Source organism: Clavelina lepadiformis, chromosome 5, assembly GCF_947623445.1.
Source record: "Clavelina lepadiformis chromosome 5, kaClaLepa1.1, whole genome shotgun sequence".
NCBI lineage: Eukaryota > Metazoa > Chordata > Ascidiacea > Aplousobranchia > Clavelinidae > Clavelina > Clavelina lepadiformis.
The window spans coordinates 9,887,760-9,913,374 of NC_135244.1; the positions used below are offsets into that span (position 1 = coordinate 9,887,760).

At 34.5% G+C, this 25,615-nt stretch overlaps 1 protein-coding gene and 1 long non-coding RNA gene across 5 annotated transcripts; one reads left to right on the top strand and one right to left on the bottom strand.

The window, feature by feature from the left end:
- Window positions 1-676: 676 nt before the first annotated feature.
- On the bottom strand, window positions 677-4,937 carry LOC143460771 (uncharacterized). Of its 2 annotated transcripts, none has more exons than XR_013117962.1 (3): window positions 3,819-4,937; window positions 1,537-3,746; window positions 677-1,187 (listed from the first exon to the last, which is right to left on the bottom strand). It is a non-coding gene; the product is annotated as an uncharacterized LOC143460771 (long non-coding RNA). The 2 variants fall into 2 exon arrangements; XR_013117963.1 differs by having other exon boundaries at window positions 1,537-3,676; window positions 3,785-4,937.
- An 8,127-nt stretch (window positions 4,938-13,064) lies between these two features.
- Window positions 13,065-22,337, top strand: LOC143460770 (low-density lipoprotein receptor-related protein 2-like). 3 transcript variants are annotated; one of them, XM_076958391.1, is made up of 22 exons: window positions 13,065-13,255; window positions 13,629-13,770; window positions 14,016-14,101; window positions 14,204-14,420; window positions 14,812-15,042; window positions 15,164-15,304; window positions 16,097-16,220; window positions 16,344-16,518; window positions 16,600-16,734; window positions 16,813-16,929; window positions 17,090-17,227; window positions 17,318-17,483; window positions 17,623-17,756; window positions 17,838-17,991; window positions 18,240-18,409; window positions 18,485-18,628; window positions 18,787-18,912; window positions 19,033-19,161; window positions 19,328-19,561; window positions 20,227-20,439; window positions 20,767-20,965; window positions 21,093-22,337. In XM_076958391.1, exons 1-22 carry the CDS (start codon window positions 13,147-13,149, stop codon window positions 21,220-21,222), a joined length of 3,414 nt encoding a protein of 1,137 aa, XP_076814506.1. In that variant the 5' UTR covers window positions 13,065-13,146; the 3' UTR covers window positions 21,223-22,337. The 3 variants fall into 3 exon arrangements, with proteins under 3 accessions (XP_076814506.1, XP_076814507.1, XP_076814508.1); XM_076958392.1 differs by having other exon boundaries at window positions 21,633-22,337; XM_076958393.1 differs by lacking the exon at window positions 20,227-20,439.
- The last annotated feature ends 3,278 nt before the right edge of the window (window positions 22,338-25,615 follow it).

The window sequence follows — 25,615 nt, forward strand, 5'->3', positions numbered from 1 at the left end:
ATGTGCAAAACTTTACCAAGTATCTGACAAAATTAAACTGATGGCTGAGAAAATTTGATTCAAGATTATCATTTTTAAAGTAGGCTATAATCTGTTTCGTTATAGTCAGAGCTGATCAATGCCAGATCACTTCTGATATTAAGACTTCATGAAAATCAACACTAAAGCAGAAAATAATTTCTTAAAATTACGATATTTTTTCTTTTATCGGGAAATAGTAGCCAACTCAACTTATACATAATCAATATGATTTTAATGGAATATCGAATGAATCCAAAACAATTTAAAAAAATCGGTGCTGACGTGCATGCCTTGTATCACTTGCATGCACGATTACACGTTCACGAATAGATCGTATTATAGTGTAAACTTTCATTCATATAATTTAATATTGTATTATACTTTATGACTAAGTTTGTACGTAGGCCTATACCCATATATTCTAAGTATATGACATATTCATGGCTTTACGTTATGCGCACTTTGCAGTGTCTCGACCATCGCATGGTGCTGAGAGAGAGAGAGAGAGAGAGATGAGTTTTCACAAAATGAGGTCGCGCCGAGTTTGGGAAGTATTTTAAAGCTGCGATAAACTCAAAACAAAAACGACAAAAATATTGGATTTTTTTGGATATTTTCTTAGACAACGCTGTTATGCTGAAGTAGCACAGTTTTGACTTTTTATTGTTTAGTGATGGATTTAACGTTTTGCTGCACCATAAGAACAACCAACATCGTGATACCTTCTTGCTTCCAATTCTTGAATGGGTTGGAATTCGAACCTCCGTGAACTGGAACAGGAAAGTTAAAGATGAACCTAAAAAAATTGAGCCAAATCGTTCAGTATTCATGGAAGCTGCTATACTACTTTATAGGTTTAGTGGCCGCGCTAGTTGTTGAGAACAGTTTAACACCATCACTATATTTTCATTCACGTTTTAAGCCTTCTAGGCATTGTCGGTTTTGCCCGTGCATTAGCGCATGCTATTAACAATTCTATAGTACTGACTTTTTGTCCTTACCGCTCCAATGACGAAAAATAAAAGGATTGATGATTTAATGATTGCTTACATGTGTCCTTAGCCAGGTAGTAATTTAGACTTATTACCATATAGGCTACTGTAGCATGTACGAGGTCTGTTCAAAAAGTATCCGACCTTTTCTCTTCCCGGCGAAAGTAATGTCACCTGATATAGTGCAATAGCCAAGTAGTAATTAATAAACACAATATGGTTGTTTATTAACAAAAGCTTTACAAAAACAGTTATAGATCTTTTCCATATAAATCTTTAATTTGTCTGCACCAGATAGACATTTCTTATCAATTCGCCTCAGGTTCGTTGGTCGAGTGACTTTCAGAATATAAGGCTGGGCAAATGTGTGATCAATTATTGGAATATTGTACAAAATTTATAACAGCTGCTTACCACCTAGAGTTTTAATATAGCTACTAAAAATCTTGTTATCTATTACCAGAAAATAGCACATATACCAAAACGGTAAGGGCAAAAAAACATTAATTCATCAACCACTTACTGGTTTGTTTCGCATATGACGATTATATCTTTAATAAATACATTGTCACGTTCAGGATTCTCAGAAATCATGAAGGAAGGCTTCTGGTGGTGCTGAGGAAATTCCTAACGAAAACCTTCGATTAAGTCTGCAACGGGAATCTTTTAGCTGAACGTGCGTGACTTTGAGCTGAGGTCATCAAATTTGATTGTTCACTGAAGTGGTTTGTTTATGAACATTTCACTTTAATTACTGTATTTCTTCACAATAATAGGCAGCTTAAAGTGCCTTTGCGAGAAAACGAATCAAATGACTTTGATCTACACATAACTTGCCGATCTCTTTCTTTTAATGGCCGTTAAATTTGCCCAGGTTGATTTGAGCTTTTTAATCAGTTAAACGTGCTTTTCCAACTTTGCTTGATATTTGATAAACTTCGCTTAAGCACAGCGATACATTTTCCTATATGTGTTGATGATGGTAGTAATTTCACTATTAAGCTTTGTAGAATAAACATCTAAACCATGAAATACATCAGAGAAGTTGTTTCACAAAGTTTTGAAGGGAATTGCTTTCTCCGCAGCAACTTAAAAAACTGTTAGCTCGAACATGTATAGACTATTATTATAGACTATAGCGTTTGGGCAATATAGCCAGTCACATCTGAACTGACAGTGATTTTGAGCACCTGTTCCGGACTTCCTTGAGGTAAGTTTTTACTTAAAGTTTAAAATCATCTCCGATTACAGAGAGGAACAAAGATGATTTGACCCTTTCGGACTTGTTGTCGGAAAAGCAGCCGATTGCAGAGTGATTAAACGAATAGGTTACACTGGTTAATATTCGAATTGGTGGAAATAGGTAAAACACAAATTTCTCCAATTTTCGTTTGGTTACACTATGTATAAATATATTTCTCACATCATGTATTATGTATTACAATAGTTTATTTGAGCAAAAAAGACATGACATCACCACAAACAAATTGTGACGCCATAAAAATTTGGTGGGTCTCGTTTGTGAAAAGTAACTTAATTGCCAAATAGGGCCCTTTGTTTGTTGCATATTGTAGGATGCCACGTTGCACGTGCAATACGTGCCTAGCCCTCGATTTAACCTTATAGCGATACAACAAGTATAAATTGAAGAAGTGTGTCCATAAACTCACAATGTCACTATAATGCAAATCCGGATAAAATAAATGCAAGGTAATAATAATCGCAAAGGACAACTGGATTTTTCCATTTAGTGGCACTGTAGAGAAAAGTCAGTATTTCAGAATTAGCCAACGAACAGATCCGTTTTCAAAACTAAGGTTTAAGGTTTAAAAAGTCAATTTTAACTTACAGAAGATATGCGCAATAATACATTTATGTTTATGCTGAAATATGTCTCCTTTACTAAGAAGTCAAAAGATTATAAAGTACAAAGGATTATAAAACACTTTTTTTTAAAGAAAATCCAGAAATGAACAGCATCACTATTGCTGTAATTTCGTATTTTAATGTTGTTTACTTGACCAAGCCATCATGCAAAATATTTGAATTGATGTCGTTTCCTGCCATTTCCTTAATTTTGTAGTAATACAAGAAAGTAGTTTTTTAGGCTTTATAGTCTCATAATTACTAAATTTACCAATTCTCTGGTAAAAATAACAGATGTTTATGTTTGCAAACTTGTTTCATTACACTAATTAGCAAAACTCCTTTATGAAACTTTTCGTAATATGAAGTTACAGTAGGCTAATGAGTCTTAGTAATAAACCATATCGTGCTATTGACTATAGCAAAGATATAGATCTTGAAAAATAGTTTGTCATGAACGCTTTATGCATCAATCGGTTTGTCTTTTAGGCTGAAGGACAACTATACTGTTGCAATCAATGTAGCAAAATACATTGCAAGGGCTAGGAACTGAATTACAAGGTTAGCGCAATACAAGCTTATTATCTTGTAGTTTGTGACAGTTAAAGTTTAATTACCAGGTGCAAAATTGCCAGTAAAACGTTCACTTCGGATAGTTGACACGTACGATTTAATCGCTCCAAATTAATCACCCGTTCTGTTCAGAACTCATCATTAAGCTTCTCAAGGGAGGTTGAATTTTGTCATCGCCTCAGGGCAGTTTGTTCTGTTGAACATTTAGAAGTCCCTTTGTTTTCCTGCAGGGTTACAATAATGTATCAAACAAAATTGTCGGCTGCAGGCATTTTTTCTCTAAGCGTTGAAGGTCTGCACAAAAATATTTGAGTTTTAATAAATATAGTCACCTTGCGGGCATATCATGGGTACATTTCAACATACGATATGCGTCATGTGGAGGTGTTTAACCCTTGCTACTCTGAAGAGGATCTCTCTCCTTAATCATCTCCACGAGAAAAATACGAATGCATAAACAAGACTCATCCTTTTTACCAAAGTTACAACATTTCTTTTAACTACTGAGTAAGCTCAGTCAAAACAGGATTTAGTCATACTTTTGACATATTAAGCTAAACAAAACATCTACAAGCCACAAGCGTACAAGATCACCAAGAATTATTGAGCACAACACAGGCACTTACTCTCTAAATGAATTAACCAATACATTTTTTTGTAAAATCACAAGGTTTAAGTCCATTTGCCTACATGCACATTCATCATGTACGTGAAAATACGACAAACATGGTAAAGAGCTAAGAAATATCTTTTGCGCGACCCCGCGGTTTGTGGTTAAATTTTCGACGAATACATTTTATAGTATAGCAGTGAAACAAGAGCCAGCTTAAGACCTGCCTGGCTTTCTTTGACCGGTTTTTATATGCTCAGTAAAGATATGCTTACCAGCAACCAAGATTATATTCGGGAAAATTCAAAATTCAAGATAACTGAATTAAATTACTAATAACGATACCAAATTAAATTAAAATCGCAAAAGATAATTTCGGAATGCAATATGGATGTGAGTGCAACAACTGGAACCATTTGTGATAAGCATATTTCAAATTAAAAGAAATGGCTTCAAATTAAAAAGCGATAAAGATGGAACAAAATTTTCAAACCGTTGGTATAGCTTACCTTAACTGTAATATAGATGCATTAGGTGATGTAAAAATTTTGTCAAACCAATGACAAAACGTAGCGAAATCAAAAGATCATAAGTTATAGATAAAATGTATAACTTAAACATCCCGTAAGGCAAAACACTACCAGTTAACATGGTACAACATGATACAGATATTGTGCCTGAAGCAGTACGTTTAAAATTCGCCGAGATTCGTTGACAAACGGTGAATCTTATCATTTGAAAAGGTATGTTGTGAAACTGGCGGAGGTAGGAGGATTTTCTTTTTTAAATTTCTTTGTCCATGTGTTTGGTAGGTAATTAATTCATAGTTGGAATCATTTTATTTAATTATTCTTTAAGGTAAACGTCGAATTTAATGTTTTGGTATGTGGCTTTTACTCTTGTTCTGAAATAAGTTGCCGTTTAGTGTGTATGATAACGATCAAGTTGTAGGTTACAGACAATACAATCAACTTTTACAGTTATTCCAATTAAACCTTTAATCATCGTGCAAGTTATTTTGCTGCTTATAAAGAATGACATTTCTATCTTTCGATTTAATCTTCATTAAAAGTGGCACGGCAAGCCGAAAGTGGAAGCAGTCTATCTTACGGTGATTGGTTGGAAGCGCATACAATACAGCTTTTTTCACCCGTTTGTAAAAAGCCGCGCGCGGGTGTACAAATTATAACTTACTTCAAACTTAGTTTGTGTTAAGAAGTATTAAAGGCATTGTTTATTTACTCACACCTTAATTTGGTCTTGCTAAACCCTTACTCTCTAAAACAGTGGTTCCCAAACTTTTTCAGCTTGTGACACACTAGAAAAATTATAAAACGTTCGCGACACGCTAACAAGAGAAGAGAGAAGAAAAGTTGCTTTAAAAACTTTATTTTCACGTGTTAATGCGATGGATGTGCTTATTGGATGGACACATTGGATGGATTGTTATCAGCTATTGAAGCAGTTAGAATGCTTTTAAGTCGCATATGTTTGTCTGCATGCCTTATTTTAAATATTTATACAGTTCTTTTCCAAAATTCCAAAAATATAAGCGACACACCTGAGACTCTGTGGTGACACACTAGTGTGTCGCGGCACACAGTTTGGGAATCACTGCTCTAAAAGCATTAGAAATGGCAAAGAGTCTGTGTTTATATACCTTCTTGCGATCATACAACCTATATACACTGCACAAGCATTCTGTCCGTGGTTAACAGTAATTTACGTTGTTATATAAGTAGATCTTTCGACATGTTTTGTGTTTGTAGGTGGACAAAACATTTCAGTCTCAGCATATTTTGTAATTGTACTGATCTTTATTAGTATGTCTATAGCTGAATGCATGCGTTATTTAGCAAGTTTTCTATGCATCTATGCATTTGCGATACATAAGTAAAATGTATCTTTGTCATAATGAAGTTTTTGTTCAGATGTTTTTCAGTTCGAGGTTATCTTGGAAATAGTCACAAATTGTGTGCTAAAATGACAATCACGATGATTCCACAACAGGGTTATTGTCTTCGAACGCCTAACGGTTAAACTCTAACCCAAATAAACCTATATTTTTCAAAAGCTGTATTGGCGATTTATGAGTCGTTAAATTACGAGACAAGCCTCACTCAACGCTTATATCTGCACCAGATAACGTTTAATCGCAACAGTTTGGAAAACTCTCCGCTGCTTCGTATTTTCCAAGGCAAGTTCTTTTTTTAGTGCAAGGTACTTTACGTTTCGCTTGAACGTTCCTAAGCTGCAATACGTTCCAAGTAATTTTGAAGTGTAGCTGTCATTACAACTGATTAAATTTCACATTTTAACAAGGTTTTTGTTTACAGAAATTCTCATACGATGTTATAAGTTTAAGCCACTTAACTTTGAATGGATGTTTGGAAAGATTATGTATTTCAAATATTGTTGTGCTGAGTGACACACTTTTTACAGATTTTAGTCATAATGATGAAATGTGACGCCTGGTTATAAGCTGTAATCCTTTTTCTGCTTTGGACTTTGATTCCTTTTCTTTTTTGGCTGTTTTTCTAAATGTATTACTGAGGTGAGTCAATTGTGGAATGTAAGTCGGAACTACAAATTGCTTGAAACTAAGTGTGAACATTTCGAAGCAGACAATTAACTTGTGGAACACTTGACGCGCACAACCAATAGATCCGATTGAAGGATAAACACTGGTTTCAATGAACGCTTGATAGCTTGGGCTCACCTTAACACATATCTGAGCCACTATATAATGCTGTTAATGTTTTGAAAAATCTAATTGATTTAAAGTTCAAATTTCAGGTTTGAAAATTTCTTTCTTGGTTTCTTTTACAATTTTTTGCGTGCTAATCCGCTTTGGAGGTTAGTAGTTAACAGAAACAAAAGGCTCAGCAAGTATCTTTATATTACCAAAAACAAAGAATAATGAATAATTTACCGTTGACGTCACTCGCTCTTATATGCACCAAAATTGTGCACCAAAATATTCGCATATTATGCTGTTGGTGTGCACAATTGTTTTCGCCAATATTTTTTCGCAGCAATTAAAGTGTTATAGATAACACAGAGTTAGATATGGAATTTGATAAGCATATTATGCGGCTTTTGTATTAGATGTTGAAATTTATGAGGTAAACAGCAGAAACAGGCAAATATGCACATGCAAAACTGCATTCCGGAGGTTTTCTTTCGAAAGCTATTTTGGGTATATAACAAGGAGCTCTTGTAAGCGATAAATTGTAGATGCTGTTTGATATTTTTGTAGGCCAAGTTTCTATCGCTTATATAAAATTTTGCCAGCATTTTGTACTTCTCGTGTTTCAAGCAAGTTATTGCGGAAGTAAGAGAAGTGCATACATAGCATTTCCTGTCACATATTAATCAGATAATAGTTGTTGTAATCGCTTACGTATACTAATCGTATCCTTAAGAAAAAAAGTCTGATGTTTCTGCAATCCCCAATGTCACGTGTGCTATTTCCTTTGGTATTGTACAGTTAGCAAACACAATATAAAAGAAAGTTATGAAAAACAACTATTATATAAATAAATACCAAATTCAGAATAGCGTGGATCTTTCTAATCTAAACTGGGATTACCTACAAACGTCGGTTCAATGAGCTGTGATGCAGTTATGCGGTGTCTGAGACTGTATGTTTGCATGACGTCATTATCGTATCACACAAAAGTTCTTTGTATTCGGACTTAAGCTACAACATAAACTGATTTAACCTTATATTGCTTCCAAAATATCAATCAAATATCAATTTTTTTCTAAACGGCGTATTGTAGAAAAACACGCAGTCCAAGGCATGAGTGTATAGTAGTGTTCGCTCAATCTGTCCAAGCTTGTTTTTGGTTGTTTTCGACATGCATTTGTTATTGGTTGCTATATGTTTTCTTTCCTTTTGCAAGTGCTTACGCAATGTGACATCATAAACTGCATAACTAAAGTAACGAACAAGATGACTTATCTCGCCACAATGCGATAGCGTATGACGCAGATGACCTATAAAAAGACTTAATAACCAGGTAAAGTTTAGAAATTTTTCACGCCGGAATTTTTGCAGATATCATTTTAGCAGGTATAGCCTACTCATCAAAACCTAAAACCTAATCTCTCAGGCATTAATAATTTCTGTAATTGTTGCTTCAGCGTTAGCACGTGACTAATTGGTTATAGTCCAAATTATATTTTGAAATTTACGTGTGTTATATTTAGTGTCATAGTTTTGACGATTTTACAAACTAAAAGTTTTTTAAACATCGAAGTTGCAAACAAAAACGTAAACAACCTTTAAGGCATTAAATTGGTGATAATAAATGAATCTTTTTTGCTTCAAGCTTAACAGAAAAATAAAGCAACTCAGTGTGGCAAAAAGCTATATAAAAATAGGGCGCAATAAGCTAAATCATAATACTGATTATGCTCTAGTCTTAGCTACGTACACACACACCTACTTTTACAAGAAGTATATGCGTTTTCAATACAGTAGATCAGCAAGTAACCTACTTCTATAACTAGAGTGGATAATGTTAAGTTGTTTTTATGTTTTATGACTGAAACTGATTTTTTCCAAGAATAATTTATACATAAACAGCGATTATGAACCTCAATAACTTTGTGCCTATAATGTTTATCTTTTACTGATGCTGTTTATACTACATGTGAAATTTTAAAATGTAAATCGGTAAAAGGAACAATATGGCCCGCAAAATACGTTTTGTTGATGTTTTTTTGCAAATTTCGGTTACATAACTGTTTTGTAATGTCACTAGTTTTAGATGCTAATTCTACTATAGTCTGTAGGCTAAAATAAAAATTTCCACTGCTTATTATACCCTGATTTTGAAATATGATTTGTCATGCTTGCCGGCAGCATGATTAAGCATTGGTTTATGTGACTCATTTACAAAAAGTTTCATTGAGGTCAATTATTTTATTAAAGATAATAAGAAATTTTCCTTGTGTAGTAACTTACACAGCGTGTGTGATATCATCAAAATTACCACAACTAAAGGGATTAAGATTAAAAAAAATTTTGCGTCACACCAGTTATTGTTTGCAAAATAAAGGAATTTGCGTCAAGGGCACTCGCTGACGCTCGCCAAAAACAAGAAACTGCGGTTTACTCTTCTGATGTTTTTTGTTCCCACAGTTTCGTCCCATACAGCTGTCAAGGCGTGCGTTTGTCTCTCTCTGCATGTTCATTTTCAACAAATTAAAGAAAGGGCTTTACAGGTCATTGTTTCTTAAACGATGACATCGAGCAAAACCAAGGTTGCAATAAAGTCGATGCAGGAATAAGACCAGAAACCGTAAGAATAAGCCCAAATCCAATCACGATAAAAACAAATATTGATATATTGATTTGAACCTAATCAAAGCAATAATAAGCTTTAATCTTACTTTAGCTATTTTCCAACTTTGATGTCAAGGGATGGCGTTTGATTAAAGCAAAGGATCCTTCTGTTGCATTCAATGCTTATGATAATAGACAGACAAGAAACGGACTCTGGTTAATACAAAACGCAATTAAACTAAAAAGAATTATTCTTGGCAGCGAACTCCCAAACAAGTAGGAGTAAGTACAGCACGCATTGTTATTCCACAGAACAGTAAACTAGCACTGAACACAAGCCAGTGCAGGCAGAGGTATAGTTAGTGAAAGGAAAACAGAATTGCATTCAATACGGTATTACATTTTTTGATGTTTTACGACGTTGTGGTGTAGTTGTCTCCTCTACTGTTTATGGCAATGGACTCCACTCTTGTATGCTTGATTATACCGAATAAAGAAATACTATGCTTAAGCGGCTTATCAAAGGCTAACGATCGCAGTATAACAATGAATACAATATGTACTGGTATTAGTACTGGAATATGTATTTGAATCGGTAGCCTACATTCGAAATGGGAACCACTTCGCATTGTTTGCAGTGCGAAAGTTTGCGTCTATATATAATATGCTTGGCCATGTTTTAGTTTCAGTTGCTTACACTGCACGACCATGTGTGCATATTATTCTATGTCAAATTAATTAACTCACTGATTGGGACAAAAACTGCATGATAATTTACATACCATTTGCTTGCTAAACATAATATGCCATAATTCTGGACAATAATAAATAACAGGTTTGGCACTGTTTGATAGAGCGCGCATTCTAATTTAGTGCAATCGGCGTGAATGGTCTGGGCGTTTTTTTGTAATTATACAGCAGCATGATCTGAAGTTACAAGAATTTCAACAAGTGTTTGAAAAGAGGAAATGGTTTAATAAATACGTTGCTCATTATCAAACTACATCGAAGATTGTTATAGCACTTTTAAATTAATACAAAATAATAATATTAAGCGTCATGGAGTTTCTTTCATAGTTTTTTTTGCACAAGGTACAAAACATCATTTATTTTACTTGATACAAATAGATTAAAAGTCGGGTCTGAACTATCTCCTGGTTGTTAGACAGGTTTTTCTTATCCATCAAAAATTAGAAAAGTAGTTTGCATGACAGCGACATTTGTTGCGAATCATAAACCTCCTATAGTGAATGATTTTCACGTGTACATATAGCATTTGTCAGTGAATTGTTCATATAATGCTTTTACCGAGTATTTTGGCGTTATTGCTTTATATTAAGGTTGTAACAGGAAAGGAAAAATGTATATTAAGGAAGGTAATTATTTGAAAGTTATTATCAGTTATGAAAAGTAGACTTTAAATGATTCTATTATGATATGCAGCCATGTTGAAATATAAATTTATTAGTTGTTTTTTGACTTAAAAGTTTTTGTTGATGACGTCTAACTTACATTAACTGTATACTAAAAGGTCATTAAATGACGTAGAACTGTTGCCGATAGCAGCTTATTTTTTGACTTACAAGCAATAAATGAACCTTGCAAACAAAGCGAGTAAATACTAATATAATAATGCTAAAATATTTTGATGCAGAACACCTTGGTTTGACGTCAATATTGACGAAGATTTCTGTCAAAAACGTGAGCAGTAAAATTATTATTTCACATAATGTGCCATTAAGGTGATATTGTTACCTAAGGCAAGAGCAACCCGGATCAGGTCATGATAACACTATATTTAAAGCTTAACCAAACTTTTGCGTCACGTTTATTGCTGGAGGGCTAATGCTAAAATTTAGAGCATGTTTTTCATCAACACTGAAAATTTTTAAACACAGTGGTACTTTCCTCAGAAATTTCGCAATTAATCGTTACAATCAAAACATAGGATAGATATAGACTTAGATATATATAAATTCATAAAATCATTGGTACCTTCACAGTTTGGTTTTCGTTATACTAAAATTTGCACATGTGAAATCGAAACAATTTTTAATCAAAGCAAGTCGAACTTGGTTTCGATTTGTCTTTGGCATCAAAATTTTGAATACCGTCTCAAATTCTTTGTCACGGTATAGTTCTATGATTTTTGTGTGTTTGTAGTAAGACTTTTAAGACCTGTATATATTGTCTGTGGTAATGACTACTGTATTCTAAAAATGTCATTGCGTAATATTGGACTACAGTAAGTTAAAGGACTGGCTAATGCAGATCAAGAGATTCTCTTGTGCTGGTCAAATCCTTTTCTGCAAACCAAGTCAGCTCTTTGAGTTAACAGGGTAATTAATTTTAACTCGGTTAAGCACACACCAAGAAACAAATTGTGCGATGTCATGTAAGAAAATCGTGTTTCTGTTGCCAAGAAATTTGGATGGAAACTTATTTCAGCGAACACTTCTGTTTGATCTATCTTTTTCTGTCTATCAAAATGTGTTTAGCATAAAATTAGCGCAAGCCTTGTTAAAATGTTTTTCGGAATCGAAGTTTTAAATATTATTCAGTAGATCACGCAACTACAACCGAAACTTGTATTATTGGAATCAAAAAATAATATGCATATAATCGTAAAACGTTTTTGCAATCGAATCAGTAAAATGCAGTATCTTGCTGAGTAAAAAAAGAAACTTAATACAAGAGATAAAATGCTTATCCGTCTTTGTGATTTGTTTTCTATATGCGACAGCAACTCACTTCAGAGAAAATATCTTGCCGATGGCGATATTACATTTTTTCCTCGCGTATTTCAACCGAAGTAGTACATAGAGAAGGTCATAATGTTCAGTGATAGCAGTCTAGGCATCGACACCTGCAGGTTTCAATTGTCTGTGGCGTTTCAAATAACAAAAGATAAAAATCAATGGAAAGGAGATGATGGTATGAAGTATTACATATAGCATTAATAAAACTTTGTTGCAATGGAAAGCTGAAGGGAATAAACTCTAGCTTAGACAAATTTAAAAAGCTGAGAAAAGGTTGTAAAAACAATTAAAAATATTTAAATAATGATTAGACAAATGTAACTTAAAATTAGTACTTATAAAAGTTATTAGTAATTAGTATTAGTAAAGTTAGTACTAAAAAGTTAGTAACTTAAAATCTTTGTGAAAATAATATAAAGAAAATGAGTGAACTAACATCGTCTAAATATAACTAGAAATGCCTTTAAGACATATTGTTAATTATTTATTTGCAAGACTGATTAATTATAAGCCTACATAATTGACTATAGCTTATAGACTCTATTTAATACAATTAGCAAATTGAAGCAAAACATCTTTTTCACCTTGCAATTTTTTGACGACTGCACATATTCTAACATTGTGCAAGAACAACGGTCGTTTGTTCATTGGCAACTTTACGCAACTTATAGGTTAATAGCGCAAGCGTAAAGCGCAAAGCGCCATCAAAAGAGTCTGTAATGGCGAAAGTAAATAATTTTGAAAGAATTAATCGATTCTCTTTCATATCCAAGATGTCACATGGCCACTTTTTCACGTTTCGATTTTGTAAAATGTTTTGCAAATCTTCAGCATTTCTAAATGCAAGGATGAAAATGTATTGTGGAATAGAATCAATAGCCTACGCTGCTGAGGTCAACATCTGAATTGGTTAATAACTAACAAAGACCTAACGGAATTAATGCATTTTCTACTTTTACGTACAGAAATTTGCATATAGAATTTTCTTTGAATAGTATTGTTGCAACTGTGGAAAGTAATTCTCTAAAAATGAAAAAGCAACGCTTTCAAAAGAAGTTGCTTTTGCTGCAAATCTTCCTATTTGTTTCTAAGCAGGTCATATTTGGACAAAGCGTTACTTCAACAATACCCGTGCCAGGTAACTAAATCTTAAGAATGTGCGGCGCTTTGTTTCTTACTCTGAATACCCTTAGGCCTGTAAAATTTCTCAAAAAAGTTTTCTCGAAGCATTAGAACACATGTTAATTATAAGCTATATTGCTTATATATTTATGTATATATATATATTGTATATACTAGTATATATATACCGTACAGTTTATACACTTAGCCCGACGTTTTATAATTTGATGATAATAAAATAGGTATCAAAACTTTGTATCTTGTTTGTATTAAATTAAAATAGCTATCATTAAAGCGTATATTGCCTTTAAGATAACGCAGTAAGTTGATCGATCAAAGATAACTCACAAAATGAAATTTAGTCCAATTTAAAAACTGTTCTGATGTAGAGTGTATCGATGGTGCAAGCACATGGTATAACGGCACACACAGCTATACTGAAAGTGGTATTCTTTGTCAAAGATGGGATGTGACAAAGCCACACAAACCCAATCACATTCCGGCTGACGGTGGAAAACACAATTACTGCCGGTAAAAATTGAATGAAACTGTTTAAGGCATCTGTTTATAATACTGCAAAAAGACTTGGTCTTATATACTTGTGGGTATAATGCATATATGGAATATTCTGGGGTGGATCCCTATTGAAAAAAAAACATGGTAGCTGTTGTATAGATATACCAAACTTTATGCATTTCATTTTAGTTATTGGATGTTAATAATATTCAATATTTAAAGCAATGATTATGTAGTTTATATTTATAATTTCGAAACAGAAATCCCGACGGTGATTTGAGTGGAACATGGTGCTATACAACAAATCAGACCAAGCGATGGGAATATTGCTACATTCCTAAATGCAGTCAGTATGAGATATGTATAAGTAATGGTTAAAGTAGGTCTTGATAAAGTTTATGTATAAAATAGTTGTTTTTTGATCTTGGATATTTTTTGTGGCGTTTAGGTGATGATTCCTTGGTAGTTTGGACAAACTATGACGCAACAAGCGAAAGCTCCCATATATTATCAGTTCATGCCGATCCTGAAATTGTTAAAAACCAGACTGGTCAGACAGGCCATTTCAATGTGTCCATCTTGGTAAAGTCTAATGACTCTGTCGCAGAATTTTGGTCAGTCACTGGAAATTACCACAGAAACGTCCTTTTTTACACCGACTACAGGTATCACTAGCATTTCAAAAGTATCTTACCACAATGGACCCTTTCCGAGTTACCGCGTTACATTTTATCATGTGAAGGATTTCATATGCAAATCACCTGAACGAAATTTTTAAAATCCAATGGGTAGAACGTTTGTAATTTAAAAAAGAATCAAAGTGGGTCAACATTTTCAAGTTGTTAAGTGTTAAGTATAAGCGATCGAAAAAACCTTGCCACACAGGCAGTATTTCGGAAAGGGTCTATTGTAAGCTATAACGTTAACTATAGAGAAAATTTTCAGTAGGAAGTCACAGTTACTTGCTGCATGAAATCGAAGAGTGCTTTCTGCTAAAATCTATAATTTGCACATGGGGCGTTGTTTATTGTTAATGACTGCGTTTTTACCATCTAGATCGGAGTATATTGGAGTGCGCCATCTCAAGCATGATCTGACATTAAAAATGTACGAGGGTATGGCACATGGAATCGAAAGTATGGCATATGATTGGATGACCAGAAACCTTTACTGGACAGACTCAGAATTCAAATGGGTCATGGCTTCGGAAAATTCATTTCGTTATTACACTCCAGTATATCGTACCGATGATCCACCATATGCCTTGGCCATTCATGCAAAACATAGGTAATTTATGTATAGTTTTGTTTTAAAGATAAAAAAAATAAAGCGAAATCAAAAATAGGCTGCACTTTGGGTTGAAATAAAACATAAATGGTGGTTTTATTATTTGTAACCTGCGTTTCAGGCAACTATACTTCTCTACCTACAAAGCTCTAAAATCGAAAATCATTGTAACGGACATGGCTGGTAAAAATGAAACGGTTTTGTTCCAGTTTCCAGATGTCTTTGATGTCACTGGACTCACTATCGATTACACAGACGAAAGGTTTGTCTAAATCTTTGGTTCTTAACTTTTTGCTGTCCCCAAAGCTAATGTGGACTTATTCGCCTTTTTACTTATGGCTAAGGTTAAAAAATTAAGCTACAAACAATTTTTCACAACTTACTACATTACGACAGTACAAAAAAAGACAACACTGAAACTTTATTTGTCCAATGAAGCCTAGTTAACGTTGTACGGCGAAGCACTGATGATAATAAAAGATGTGAAGTTTATTATTAAAATGTCTCTGGGGTCCTATAAAAAAAGTACACAAATTTTTGGTTGAAAAAGGTTGATCTAGAGTTCTAGACTTTAGGTTCTAAAACAATTTAAGGGCTCTTACTTTGTGACGCACCAAAACGATTTGTTCTACATACTATCGAGTGCCAAATGTAATCCAAGCATGATTGTTTGCAAAATATTTTCAATAAAAGACTGCAGTCACAGTTAGTGATTGCGCGTTTATACTGTAATTGCTAGGCTGCTCCAGCAATATAGCTAATTGAAGGGAAACTGAAAATGTTGGAAATAGGATGCACACCGGAATTATGTTACATTCCAAGAAGTGTCGTAGAAAGATAGACAAAACAACGGCATATATAGTGACTCCCCCCACTAATTTCCTAAATATGATCTAAAAGCTCTAAAGCATATGTGTACTCAAATTACTCCTGAAATGTTGGGTTGGGATGAAAGCAAAATTATTTTAAGAAGATGTTTTTAACGTATTATAAGGTTTCATTGGCAATGTCTGTGTCGTATACCAACAAACAAGATTTCATTAATGTTTTGTAGATTATACTGGACTGATTTTACTGGTTACGGAGGAATGGTAGTCAGCAGCAAACTGGACGGAACAAACAAAACGCAACATCACTATAGGGGTGGCTCTATTTTTTGGGGCGTCGCAGCGTATTTGGTAAACATTTGTTAATTTATTCATCCTCATGCTTTATCACAACAGCTCACATAACTTTGCCGTGTAACAATTAAAAATACCGTTAAAGAAAAACTATACATACCGTATCTGTATTTATAACAGGACTACTTATATGTGACTGACGTTCATGCACGATACAGTCCGAATTCACAAAAGTACTATTCGGTTTGGATTATTACCAAGAAAACTAAGAAAACCTTTAGGTATACCCTTAATGGTAAACCAAGAGGAATTGCAGTTCTTAGTAAAAACGAAGAAAGAGATCCATTAGTTAATGGTGAGGTTTATCTGCACAGACACATTTGCAAAGTATAGCTTCGATTGGATAGCTTTAAATTAAGAAATTTAATTCGTTTAGATCCAAAGCACGGACGTTGCAATGATCCCGGAGTACCGAAATGTGCTCATATTTGTCTTCCTCGTATTAATGCAACAAGAGAATGTGCTTGTTCACTAGGTTATCATAAGGTTGATGAAACTAAATGTCAATCAAGTAAGTAAAAATTTTTTTAAAGTTTGCGATCTTTTCATAGAAACCATACGTACTACGAATTGTCAATTATTTTTGCAGGTATCATTAATGATGAATTCATCCTTATTGCTGATTCGGGTCAAGGAAAAATTTTCCAATTACCAATTGGCAATGCGATAAACACCACCTCCAATTATTCCATCTATCCAGCTCCAAGTGAGTCATACATTTAACCACGTGACCAACACGATAGCCTTTACCATGTTTTAACGGTTACGTAGTTTTTATCAAAAAAGCACAAACACAGCTTTAGTCTAAAAAACCTTTTTGCTTTTTTATGTAGAAATAAATGTACAAGTTTAAATTTCATTTACAGCTGGCACGTCTCGGGTTGCCACCGTTGCCGCCGACACGAATAGCAACTTCGTTTTCTGGTCAGATAAACAGTACGGTTCTATTAAAAAAGCTTTACTGGATGGTACCCGTAAGAAGACGTTGAGTTCAGCGAGTCACTGTACGTTGATGCATTATATGCTATGGCGGCTAGTTGCAATTTTTTGATAATGACACACTATATGATAACGTTGTCATTTGAAAATTACAGCGGAAAGTCTTGTCGTTGATCCCATATCTGGCAATGTGTTTTTCATGAATAGTGAATCAGAGTCGATTTCAGTTATGTCCTATGATGGACAAGCTTACAAGACTCTAATGACGAGCGAATCAATAAACGCAAGCATAAAGATGGTTACACAAGACAGTGTTAACAGGTATAGTTGTCATTTAGCTGTGAAAGAACATTGGAGAAAATTATTGGAATTCTGAAGCGATTACTTAAATTACAGTACCTTATGTATACACCCAATCTGGACTTTTTCCACATTAAAAATGCATATTACTATATTTTAGGAAAATATATTGGACTGACACAAACAATACGGAAGGTCAGGGACAAGTCTGGAGAATGAATTTAGACGGAACCAAGAAAGAAGTTGTTTTGTCTGGTCTTAACTGGCCTCACGCTATAACTATTAACCATGAGAGTAAGCTCATATACCATGGCATTAATAAAATAATAACTTAATGCTTGACCAACTTTTTTCATCTTTTTTCGACTTCATTAGGAAAGAAACTTTATGTGGCTGAAGCAAAAACTGCAATGATCTATGAGGTCGATCTTGATTCAATTAAAACTATAATATCAACGTCACCACAAGACATCAAAAAACAATTTGATTTAGCCGGTCACATTACCAGGCTTGAAGTCTACATTAAAGAGTAAGTTCAACAGTTGTAAATCAACGATTCTCGAAATGGTATCTCAACTAACCAAGAGATTAAACAATCAAGTAATTCTATACTAAGTAAACTAGAAGTGATTTTCTGTCGCAACAAGTTTAATTCATTTACTTGGTTATGCACAAATAGAATTGTGGTATTTGTGTCACAAAAGAAGTGAAATAGAAGCAAGCTTGTACTTACCGAGATCTGTCATTATTAACTGTAATGCACCATACTGTTTGCAGCATAAAAGTCCATAGAAACAACCTCTATTTGATTGACGACAAGACATTTAGGGTAGAAAAATTTAGTCTGGAGACTGGTCCCAGTTCATTGACTTCATTCGGCCCATCCGAATTCTTCGCCTTGTCATCAATGACCCTTGTCAGCAAAGAGTATTATAAATCATATATAGGTTAGTCACTTTTTTGTACATTGAAGTGCCTTTTTAATAATATGGCGTTTCATCAACACTTTTTGTTGCTTACAGCCACCATTCCTTCTCCTTGCAAGCGACGTTCGACCAAGTGCCATGAACTATGCGTAGACATCAGCGATACCGAGTCTAAGTGTATATGTGGCGATGGAAAACGCCTCTTAAGCACTGCTTGTGTAAATGATGGACTTGGAGCTAGTAAGAAGTTTTGCAGCCAAGATTTGTAATCTTTAATATAGTTTAAAACTATTGATTTCATGTCAAAGAAATGCCCTACAAAATAATGAGAAATACTCAAATTAAGATAACTCTTATTAAACCAAAATTCAACTGCAACTTTCTTGCGCAATTTTCAGACAAACCTCCCAGTACAAATTACACTTGTCCGGACAACGTCAATTTAGATTTGCCTCAATGTGAAAGTTTTACTTTCACAAATGGAACTTGGTCCGAGCCTACATGGATAGATGATAGTACTCCGGGTAAGCTTATCAGTAAAACATCAAGCGAGCTATTTGCTTATATAACGAGTTAACGACTAAGATAGACGGTTTATTTGCAAAAAGGTTCTGATTGCTAAAGTAATCATTTTATTGTTAAAGTTGACAGTTTGTTCTTGAGACGTCCATCGATACCAGTTTCCCTTGGGGCCGGAAGACATTCGTATATATTCAGTGCAACAGATGCCCAGGGGTTAACTGGTTACTGCAGTTTCACAATAACTGTCAAATGTATGTAAAAATGTTGTAGATACTATAAAATTGCATTTAGTAGCTAACTTGCTTCTACGTTTTTGTGTATTATTTAATTTAATTATTGTAATGTGCAGTTAAAAGCATATTTATAGCAAGATACGATACTGCAGGCTGTATGGTTTACCAAAAGTTTACTTTTTAGCAAATGAATGTAACGAACCACCTCAGCTTCCTGCAAGCATGGTTGCCGGAAAACGAGTTTGCGATAATCGATTTGGATCATCGTACAGCATAAGCTGCAAGGATGGCAGATCCATTAAGTTTGTCGGTGCAAATCCACCAGTACAAACTATTTATAACCAGACGACAGTTGTTAACTATTGTGGACGGATTGGATGGCTAATCACTGATGCAAGTGTTCTGGTTTGCGAGGCTCGTAAGTAGTCTATATAGACTAGAGTACCCATGCAAAAGAAAACTTAAGACTAAGGTTTCGTAAAAAACTTATCAGGGTATTTTTACTACCGTATTTACGTGATTGTAAGGAGCCCTCGATTGTAAGACGCATGTAATGCTGCTAAAATTTGTATAATTAAGCCGCGCATAAACATACGGTACAGTAAGCGAAAAAACGAGAAAGAAAGTTTTATTGATAAAATGTAGCCAACAAAAAATGCCTTATAAAACTCATAAAAAATGTATATTTTCTGCATAAAAAATGTATAAACTGCCCTCGAATGTAAGCCGCAAAAATCATGATAAAAATCTGCTACGGCTTACAATCGAATAAGTAAACGGAAGTTGATAAATTTTTTGATTGAATCAATATTAAAGCTATAACAATACTTTTTTCTTTTATGGGTTAATCGCTTCCCTAAAAGGCAAATTGCTTGAAATATCGTTGGTAATGTAGACGATTACATAGCCATACTTAACTCAATTTAAGTCGTGGGAGTCTTTGAAAACAAGAAGAGATATAAAGCTTTACAGTTCCAAAATATCTTTTTGTTAGATTTTCACCATTTTATAGCTGCGTTTTTACACATTCTGTGCACTAACCCTATGAAATGTTTGTACACAAACTATTTTATTTTTGTGTAGTGCCTACGCCCCTAAGTACAATATCAACCACATCGAAATCAACGTCACAAAGTACGACTTCGTCTACCACTTCTAAAGCCACACCTTCACCTGCGACACCTAAAACAACTTTTACAACATCAAAAGCAAAAACTTCTAAAACAACTACAACGCCATCAACAGAACAGAAAATAACTTCAAAAACATCAAAGCCCGAAACACCAAAAAAACCTAGTAAGTTCAACCAAATCTTTCCCCAATTTTGTTCAGAACAATGGAAACATCGAACGTTTCAGTTTGGTATAGCATATGCAAAAAGTTTTTTTGGTAAACTTTTAGGCAATAACTGCAAAGCACATGTTGAGTAAAAACAAATGGTCTGCTTATGCGTTACAAAATGCAAAAATGTGCACTCTGATATAAACTAATATTCCCGCAAAAATGGTCGCAGCACCGCCACATTGCGTTTACATTTCATCTTAACTTTATAAATGTATAAAATGATAAGAACAAAAGTATTTCAAGTCAATCTAGCACTTATGATGTCTTGTTTTTTTACAGCGCTCGGGACTCCACCCAAAACTGCTATGGCCCCTACAGCCACTACTACTGCCGCTAGCGCTACGGTTAATGGCTCGGGGAATGTACAATTGACTGGTAAACAATCATCCAGTGGAGGTATGGGCTCCGGTGCCTTGGCAGCAATTATAGTCCTCGTGGTTCTGTTGGTCATCATCGTCGCTGTAGTCGTGGTAGTCACGTAAGTAGTTTTAGTGTTATTTAGCTCGTTGTTGGACTTAATTTTACAAGATACTTCAATGCAATCTACTATCTTAAACTTGGTTTCTTAATGAGACCGGTGATGATAAGCATACTTTTAAACACAGGCTACGAAAGCGCGGCACACCTTGGTTAACAAGCATCAATTTTCCTTATGTATGGAGAGCGAGTGATGATACCGATAATATTTACGAAAATGATTCCAACAGAGTCAATAATCATTATAGCGTCATGTGATGCTATTGCTTAAACAAGCAATAGGATACAGTACTTTTAGTAAGCCGCATCGCACATTGTTTAGAAGACAGGCCCACGAAATCTTATTTGAGTTAAAACTTCGCTGTTTGCTGTATACGCTTGCTTTTTCGGATTTTGAAAACAATTTTAATACTTTTTCGGTTCAGCATTTGCTTCAAGGCTGAAAAAAGTATGTTAGCCCAAGTTGCTGTTTACTAATTTAGTATTGGTCCAAACTTGAATTGATTTTGGAGTGAATGAAAAGATTTGTGAATTAAAATCCACTTTTCTCAGCTAAAACTCTTTATTTACTTTACCTAGCCTTCTAACACCAAACCACCCTGAGCTTCTCGCTTTTATTTTCTCAGTAACTTTATCGTATAAAATAACTCTTCTTTTATTCACTCCAGAATCCGAAATCGACCTGTTTGGAAAGTGGCAAGGTTTCCAGTTTTCTGGAAAAGAAAGGCAGAAGACGCAGTTGACATGAATGCAACGTCAGACTCCCCTTACTCTATGATCACGTAACATGTGTAAACGTCATGTTAGTTTCTTTTTAAGCAAAAATTGGGGCACAATACTTAGCAAGAAACTAACAAATATAACCTTCTGGATCTTTTTCTGAAGTAAATGGATTACTCGGAGTCGTAAGCAAATGCTCAACCGAATTTTATTCTTGCGTAGTACTTAGTTACTTAAACTTTAACGTTTTTGATTTGAAATATTTCCATTTTTTCTTAAGTGATATAGTTTTCTTAAATTACCATCTGTATATCAAGTACGTATTCAACGATAATATGCAACAAAAGGTTTTGCCAACTTCATATTGTTACGTCAGTATATCTGTTATGTACAATTTCATTCAGTTTATTTCCTTATGTTACGACTTATAGTATCGGGTTGTACTATATACTGTACAGTGCCTTTTATTGTTTTCTTATGGTATATGTTGAGAAGTTTGAATTGTTTTAAAAATGTGATCTGCTTTGTTGTAGGCCTACAACGTTATAGCGTGCCTTTATAAATATTATTACAACAGCTCTTTCACGGTTGTTCTTGCTGTTACCTGCTACACTTTTGAACCTCACAGAACTAACATTGGTGTATTAATGTCACTGTCATGTCTGTTACACTACTCATATACATTCCGGGACAGAGGTGTTGAGCAGCCATCCAATAGTCCCTAAATTTAGCTGTCCACCAGCCTCACTAAATAGGAATTGTAAACTGGGCAGTCCAATCGTTGATTATGTGATCTTTTGCCGTCACAAGCCGACAGGGAAGTTGGTCTCAATATTACTTGTGGATGCCAGAATAAAAGTACCCGAGGCCGATGCGCAGAAAGTTTCATCTCTATCGAAATCGCGTGTCAGTATAGAACACTCGAGCAGGATATAGCGAAATCTTTGGAATACACTATTTTTCGAAACTAGATCGTTTGCAAATTTTAGGTGACACGTGAACAGAATCTATATTACTATTCTATCTCTAGAATCGTTTCCCAGGTAGTATCAGCCAGCACTGTCACTGTATTATTAGTACGTTTTGCATTACATACTGCAAATGTTTTACAAGTTAACATATCTGATATGAAAATGCAGAAAAACCATATCAAAATGTAAAAACAACAGGAAATATTACATATAGCAAGTACTCAAACAGCAATCGCACTCGCTTACGGAACTTTTCGGACCAGGTAGACCTATTATATTGGTATCAATTAGAGTTAGACTAAAGTTAGTATACTATGTTTCATTTCAAAGTAACTATTGAGAAGGTTTGAAAGTAAACAAAATGAATATCGAAGATAAAAAAAGTGGATATAGATGCGCGAACGACATAACTATCGGATTACTGGTAGGCCTACTAGAAAATAGCCCATACCAGTAAAGAAAAAACCAAAACACGAAATATCAAAATGAAAAAAAAACAAAAAAAACGGAAATACAGAAATATAGAAAAACCAAAACGAAAAATACCAACATAGCGATAACCAAAATGAAAAGTGCCAAACTGGACAATACAAAAATTGATGTACTGAAACGGGAAAATACTGAAACGGAAAATACTAAAATAAACATAGACCTAACCTAAACGAAAAATTTCAAACTGAAATCTTTAAAGTCTTTGGCAGGGATGTATGAAGCTTTAGAATATTTTCCAGTTTAGTATTTTTCTGGTTGGTATTTTCCGGTTTGGAATTTTTCAATTAAGTATTTTTCAGTTAAGAATTTTTTGATTTACTTGTTACCATTTCGGTATTTTCCGATTTACTATTTTCCGTTTTGGTTATTTTTGTTTTGGTAATTACCGTTTTGTGGTTTTCTACTTAGTTTTTTTCTGTTTTATTTTTTATTTTGGTATTTTCGCGGTTAGTATTTTCCGTTTTGGTTATTTTTGTTTTGGTAATTACCGTTTTGTGGTTTTCTACTTTGTTTTTTTCTGTTTTATTTTTTATTTTGGTATTTTCGCGGTTAGTATTTTTCGTTTTGGTTATTTTTCGTTTTGGTATTTTCCTTACTACAGTTTTCAGCATCCTCTAATCACCACCACCAGATTATATATATAAAGATCATCAAAGAGCTACCCGGTACAGACAAATAACATCCCGCAGGTAAAAATGTAATATTAATTTTAATTTAATTTAATTTAAAATATTAATCTTATCAAATACAATAACAAAATTCCTTACCTCTATATAATATCAAAGGTACATACGTATGATGAAATCCACTGAGAACCAGGTGGTTATTCATTGTAAAAATGCCAACTTATAGCTATAACATCTTGTCTCAAATGAAGATTCAACAAAAAACTTTCTCCAAAGAACAGCGCTGACCGCAGCAAAACATTAACTACGAGCTCGACTAAGGGGTAAAACACAAGCCTATTTTATTGAAATCAAATGAAGATTTAGCGTGTAACACTGGCTCTTCTTTAGTGTGTAGACTGTGTAACGTTAAGTTACTTTCAGAATCTGTATTGCTAACTATTGAAATTTGACGAATTAACTTCAAACCCTTGTCTCGCATTAAACGTCATGCAAAGAGATAGAGATCTTCCACAGAGATCATCCTAAGGATGAGCTGTACAAAGCAGATCAAGAGCTTGCTTCGTTTCATGGTTTTTGGGGAAATCAGATGCACAACTATGGCAAGCCATACTGGACAAAAGTGAAAATCGTTACGTGTAAGATATTGGGTTGGTTAAGTGGGACAAAAACGCCTAATCGCAGGCGATTAGGCCTTAACAAGAGTGAAGTGATTGGTTGGGATGTTATTGTTGGCTAAATTGGACGGAAACATCACGTATAGAGGCAAAAAAGTTCGGCGAGCAAGTTAATGAATCTCGTCCGTGCTTGTGCTGCACTTCCCACTATGGATTACATTAAATCGTTACAACCTATAACCAACATACCACCGAGTCTTCAATTATTGTAGACGCCAGCCATCGCAGACTAAAGCGTTTAATTCGTCCACTTTGGCCAACAATGGTTCCAATTCAACACTCCACTCCATGTTAACGCATTATCGCGTGTTTTTTGTCTCACTTGGTCAACCCCCTTCCACGTTCAGGTTCTCACTTTTGTCCAGAATGGCTTGTCATCAAAAATAAGGTGCTCCAAACGAGTGCATGCAAATAAACGTGAAACAGGCGAAGAGAATATACAGTACATACAGAAAAGAAAATCATTTAAAAAGGACAAAAAATTGCACAACGCCACTCGGTTTATTTTGCCAAAATCTGCCAAACAACTTGCAGATCTGAAAACCGCTCTTGCTTGCATTTAAAAACAGCAACAGGCCCACAAATGTGATGGTGAGTGGTGACATCAGGAGTCCACAGAGACAAAAAGGTTGAGAATGACTGGTTGACACAATATCAAATATCAAAAGTGAAAACACTTCTGTAAAACGTGACAGAAGTGATAAAGTAGCGCATATAAAAGCACTGTACATGGTAGATTTACAGTCTTCATCTGTTCCATCTTTTCCTTCAATTTGACTAAGCGCTGTACTTTATGATAGAAAAAGCAGAAGTATATAATTATAAGACACATATTGGCGTACGTTTTATGGTAGATCTATATAAAACAGACATTGTTTCATAAAGTTTGGCCTCAACATTTAGACTACAATCCACTTTATGGAATTTTCTCACAATCTGACCGTTTCTGTCTCATTATGATCGAGCAACCTTCCGGCAAAGATTGCTTGATTTTAATTGCATAGGAAAGTTATGTCCATAATTCAACCAAAATTAACTAAAGCTTTGGCACTTTGTTCAAGTGTGATATACCGACATTGCGCTAACAATGTGGGCGATTCTCCACTACGTTCAGTCAGACTTTCGCAACACGCCCAATAATTATGATGTCATGTTGGAATGTGCA

Coding starts and splice junctions, on each gene's coding strand:
- LOC143460770 (XM_076958391.1), top strand. CDS start 13,147: ATGAAAAAGCAACGCTTTCAAAAGAAGTTGCTTTTGCTGCAAATCTTC. Junction 16,930..17,089: donor TTCCATCTATCCAGCTCCAA/GTGAGTCATACA, acceptor TTTCATTTACAG/CTGGCACGTCTCGGGTTGCC. Junction 18,629..18,786: donor AAATGATGGACTTGGAGCTA/GTAAGAAGTTTT, acceptor CGCAATTTTCAG/ACAAACCTCCCAGTACAAAT.